This window comes from Impatiens glandulifera, chromosome 1 (assembly GCF_907164915.1).
Source record: "Impatiens glandulifera chromosome 1, dImpGla2.1, whole genome shotgun sequence".
Classification (NCBI taxonomy): Eukaryota; Viridiplantae; Streptophyta; class Magnoliopsida; order Ericales; family Balsaminaceae; genus Impatiens; species Impatiens glandulifera.
The window spans coordinates 5,581,831-5,587,654 of NC_061862.1; the positions used below are offsets into that span (position 1 = coordinate 5,581,831).

At 25.9% G+C, this 5,824-nt stretch overlaps 1 protein-coding gene across 2 annotated transcripts; it reads right to left on the reverse strand.

Annotated features, from left to right (window-relative positions):
* Nucleotides 1–2,019: 2,019 nt before the first annotated feature.
* On the reverse strand, nt 2,020–4,713 carry LOC124921265 (protein trichome birefringence-like 41). Of its 2 annotated transcripts, none has more exons than XM_047461895.1 (6): nt 4,601–4,713; nt 4,216–4,496; nt 3,012–3,183; nt 2,765–2,940; nt 2,540–2,698; nt 2,020–2,456 (listed from the first exon to the last, which is right to left on the reverse strand). In XM_047461895.1, exons 2-6 carry the CDS (start codon nt 4,488–4,490, stop codon nt 2,141–2,143), a joined length of 1,098 nt encoding a protein of 365 aa, XP_047317851.1. In that variant the 5' UTR covers nt 4,491–4,496; nt 4,601–4,713; the 3' UTR covers nt 2,020–2,140. The 2 variants fall into 2 exon arrangements, with proteins under 2 accessions (XP_047317851.1, XP_047317850.1); XM_047461894.1 differs by having other exon boundaries at nt 4,216–4,500; nt 4,601–4,698.
* Between the last annotated feature and the right edge of the window lie 1,111 nt (nt 4,714–5,824).

Below are 5,824 nucleotides of genomic sequence, written 5' to 3' on the forward strand. Positions count from 1 at the left end.
TTTAACTTTAACTTAGATATTGACAAATGACTCATATATATATTGTCCCATTTATATTTATATAGAGAGAGCTAGATTTTTTTAATACTTTAATTTCTTAATTGTCCTTATTGTGTTTTAAGATTTTTTACCTTTTAAGATTTTTCTAGTAAATCTAAATTTGGACTTATTTGATACAGTGAATATGTTGTTTAAAGTTTTTGAGACAATAAGTGGTTGATTATAAGCTTAAATAAAATGTGTTTGCTCTCAATTTTAATATATAATCTAAAATATTGAAACATTAAATGTATTTGTTATCAAACGCAGCATATCGAACAAATAAATTTAGTCAAACTAAACTTTTTCAATATTATATATTTAATTGTTATATTTTAAAGTTATTTAAATGAAAACTTTTTAAATTACTAGAAAAATGTCATTTCTTTATAAATAAGCCAGAAAAGGTACTCAAATTTATTATATTAATGAAGACTGCTATTATTTATTTTTACTTTTTTTTAAAATAATTCACAAATTGTTTAAATAACTCATTATAGAATAAACATTACCATAAAAGAATTTTGTAAGTTACATATTTTTCATTAGATTTGTAAGTTACTTCTTCCTAATTCTATACAATATATATTATAGCCTATTTATGTGTGATTTCTTTATTTATAACAATATTTTGCTTAAAAGTTAAACATTTCTAAATGAGTGCAGTCAAACAAAATGTTCATTAGGAAAACTATCTTGATGTTCCATTAATATTTTGCTTAAAAATTAAACATTTCTAAATGGGTGCAGTCAAAAATGTTCATTAGGAAACTATCTTGATTTTCCATTAATATTTTGCTTAAAAGTTAAAACATTTCTATATGGGTGCAGTCAAACAAAATGTTCATTAATTCTTGATTTTCCATTAATATTTTGATTAACTGTATCATTTTTTTGGTTGTGTTAAGTAACAATTTTTTTTATTTATTTTTTTTTGTAATAACCTTTTTATTCAAGAGTTGAAATTAGGTTGGGTCATATATAAGTTGATAAAGCGCAAACATAATGTTTTTTATATTATGAAATCGAGTTTTCAAACTTTATTTTAATAATTAATTGGGACTAAATTAAGAAATATATATTATAGAATCCAGTAAGAATTAATGCAATTAAAAATCTCCCTAAAACAATAAAATATGGAAACAAATCCCAAATTAATTTGATTTATCAACTCAAATGGACAACATTTAAATCTTGTAACACCTAGATCACCAAATATTGCAAATATCTACCATATATTTATAATAATGTAATTATAGCTATCAATCCATGAGAAAACATTATTACATCAATCCTCATAACATATATTGAACACTTAAATTAATTCAATTCATTTATATTATGAGAGCAGTTTAGTTTTATAATTATATTGTATCTTTAATAATTTCTCTAAGTTTCATTATTTATTTTTATGAAACAAATTAGATTGTGAGTTCATTTTTTTTTAATTTAAAAAGCACAAATTCATTTTAATTTAATATGTTTATTGTGAGAATCCTACTTGAAATTTATAATCTCTGAACGTTTCGCATGAAGGTTGGATATGGAGAAGGTAAATTTTATTTTTTAATATTTTTTTAACACTTTTTTAAATAATATAGAGATTATAATAATTTAAATATTTAACAAAATTAACCTAACTTAATTGTTATTAATCTTTTATATAAGCTTAATAATTATAGGAAAATGTTCAAATATTATGACTTTTTTTAGGTGACCATTTTGCAAATACATGTGTTCAGGACGAATTTACGTTAGGATTGGGTTGAGCTCAAACCCATCCCAATATTTATTTTTATGATAGAAATGTGATATACTTTATAATTTCATATTATTTTAAAATTTAATTCATTATTTACTTATTTAATTCTAAAAATGCAAAACAATCAAACACAAAATTTAATAATCTGTGGCCTCCATATCACCTATTTTAGTATCCTAATGGCTATTATATAACAAGTAACATTAAATTGTAATGTATTACCTTAAATATACCTTGTCAATACAATTAGAAATCCAATGACACAAATTAAGTTCATGGGTATAACTACAATTTTACCTTCTTTCATCAAAAGTAAGTATAAATTGAACTCCATTTCACTTATAAACTATTAGGACCTAGGATTAAATTGAAAAAAATAAGGTTCCAAGTATCAGGGACACCGGCTAGGCACCAATGACTGCAATCAATCCCTGTAGGACCTCCAAGACCATAGATGGATGGATGACCATCTTTTCGTAAAAGTGAAAGATTAGTAATGTCAAGAAGTGTCACTAACTTCTTGTTCTTCATCTTGCTCAAAACCATCTTCAACACCCCTACCGCGGGTGGTAACCCTCCCGGAAAACTCGACCCCAACAATGGTTTATCCTGCCCCTTACAACTCCCAACTTTAGGTTCACCCCAGCCTGTACCACTAATGTAATCCCCTTAAATCAGTTCCTAATTTTGATAAAAATAAATAAATAAATAAAATAAAGGGTATATATATATATTTACTTGTAATGGGAAGGAGAAATCCCTTGAAAGAAAACATTAGTCCGGGTCGGGTCAATGTTATCATCAACCCATTTAGACCATGTCACTAGTGCCTTCTCAAATGCTACCAATCTATCCATATCCTTGTATAGTTTATTTCCATCTTCAATATAATCCCATCTGCAATATTAATATTTCATTAAAAAAAATAAAAGTCAAAATTAATTATAAAGTTTTGGAATATACGGTTGAGAAGGTCCTCTACGGTTCCACCAATGCCAAGTATTGAAGATAAGGAAATCAATCCCTTTCCATAACTTGCTGCCCGAGATGGATTCGAGTTTTAACACTCTACCGATTTTCTCACGCACAACATCTACTAAGAACACATTTCTATCCAACATCACTTTCAATCCATAATCCTGAAAATTTTAATAATGAAATTAATAATTGAATGGGCGTTTTCTATGTTAGTAATTGACAATTTTCTAACCGTGAAAGTGAAAATTGAGATGTCGCCTTGTCTTACGATGGTGTAATTAACTTTGGGCATCGAAGTGTAAAGCATACAAGTGAGTGACTGCCATTGATTTCGACTAAGAGAGTCTCCAATAAACATGAAACTCTTTCCTTTGAATTTCTCTAGAAATTTTTTACCGTCGAATCTGAAGAAAAATATTACATTTTTAAATCACCACCATTTAAACAAATGAAAAAGACAGTAACATGTCTTCTTGGTAAAATCTTATAAGTAAATTGAGAATAAATAAGAAAATGAAAACAAAACTTTATAATAATAATAATAATAATGACAAATGTTCAAATTGAAAAATAAAAAATAAAAATTGAAGATGGACGGTTAAAAAAGAAGCACACCTACCGCAGGGCACCAGACGTAACGTCTGAGTCTCGCCGCTGAACCCGTGACAGTAAAGAAAGGGCATTCTTTTTTCCCACTTTTTTTATTTTATTTTTTTATTTTTTTAAAAAAGACAGAATCTTTGTCATACTAAATATGCCGACACTTTTGGATCTACTTTTTTTTTACCTATATACCTTTTTCTTCTTCAAATAATTGTTTATTTTTTAAAATAATATTAAAAGTAATCCACAGAAATTAGATCTCGTTTGATCTGGGTATTTTGGGATTTTCTTAAATTTTATTCAATGTTTTATAAATTTTCTCTCTAGTCAATATCTTTGCCATTTTATCTATTAAATAATTATTATATCAATTAAAATATTATTATTTTATATTTATAAAATTTACTTTTAAATAAAGAATAATATTATGATAATTTAATAAATTAAAAACCAAAAAAAATATATTTTTTTAATCTATCAAGATTTTTCAGACAAAACCCAAACAAATATTCAAATATTTTTGATAATTTTTTTTTTTTAAGTTTTACCCAAAATCTAATATTTTCATCTTTTCATTTCATTTATCTTATTACTCAAATATCAAAATATTTTTATTTAATATATTTCATTTTATATTTGTATTTCATCTAGAATAAAATAGTGATTAATTTTAAAACAATGATTTTATACAAAAACTAAGATAAAACCCAAAAATCCAAAACCCCAAATATCAAACAAGCTTTCAATGATGAACTGGAAAAAGTTAATAATTCTAAAGTAGATCGAAAGAACAAGAACATGATTACACACAGTAAAGAGAGAGAGAGAGAAACCTGGAGAGATTACAGGCATGGGGTTGCCAGCGATAAGTGAGATAATCAAAATCTGGGCGGCCATTTCTCAGGCAATTGAATTCATGCTCAATGAATGGGCAAGTTGTGAAATTGTAAACAGGATAAGACGAACCCAAAACCCAATTCCCTTGAAAGAAATCACACGTCTTTCCATTCGGATTAATCCCATTCACAACTTTTTCTTCAAATCCAATAACAATTAGAACAACAACCAATCCTACTAATTTCAACCCGAACCTGCAATCCGCCATCATCTAAATCTTCCTCAAAAAACAAAAGAGATAGTTTATTGAAATGTAGATCGAAGCAAATAGAGAGAGAGAGAAAGAGAAAGAGATAGGGAGAGAGATTTCTTTAGTGCTACCTGAATGTCTATTTCTCTCTTCAAAAGTGATATTTTCTTTACTTGTTCCAAACCTTTCAAATTTTCTTTAATAAGTTATTACTTCCTATGTAGGCATGGGGGCAGCATCTAATTTCTTTTCCCCTTTATATATAAATGTAGGCTTGGTTCTCTTTGGTTATTTGAAAACCTAAACAAAATTAATATTCTAAAAAGTATTCTTATCTATGACCCATTTTGTTGTACGATCATGAAAAGAGTTTTATGACCGATTATGGTCATTGTGCTTATCTATTATGATTAACAAAATCTTGATCATAAATTAAAAAATTTATTTTTATTTTTAAATTAAAAAAATAATAAATAATTTTTAAATATAATAATAATATTTAATTTCTAATTTTTATACATAATTGTAAACAAAGGAAGATAATTAGTAAAAATGGAGAAAATGGTGATTTTTTTGTGCTCCGAAATATAGCAAGAGTTGTCTCTATTTATAGATATCGAAAAATTATGAATTTTGATATAATTTTTTTTTAAAATTATAAATAATATTAAAATCTAGGCAACCAATCAGCTACTGACAAATGGCAGCATTTGATTAGATGACATTGGTTGTGATTTTTTTATCATAATTTAACAAAAACAAAGACCAAATGACATGGTTTTGGTCATCGTTTTTTTATCAAACATTTGGTCACGATAAATTAACATGATCATCCATAACCAACATGATGACCCATTTTTGTTCATGGATAAAGATGGTCTAATAATTCCTTCTCAACAATCGTATCACTCATTTTGTTAACCAAAATATTAAAATACCTTTCATTTTAAATTATTATTTTTTATTTTATTTACATATATCAATATCCTTCAAGTCTTTTTACTAAAAATAATCACTGCTTTTTAAATTATCAAATTATTAATTTTTTCTAGTTTTTTTAAAAAACTCAATCCAAAAAGATCTTATATTAGATTATTAGATTTTCTATTATGTAATAGGTATGTATATGAAGATTTGTCATATTAGGAAACAATATTGTAGCTACCTTTTTATTCAATAAATTATGTAACATAGCCCATGTAATCTATGCTCTAATTTTATTATATAAGCTTAGAAGTTTAATAATTTAGATTTGTAGTTAGCATATTTATTTATTGGGAGGTGTTTTTCTCACCCCTTCCCATATTTTCAACCCCTCTTACTCCTTAATCAACTCCAAAATTACTTATTTATCA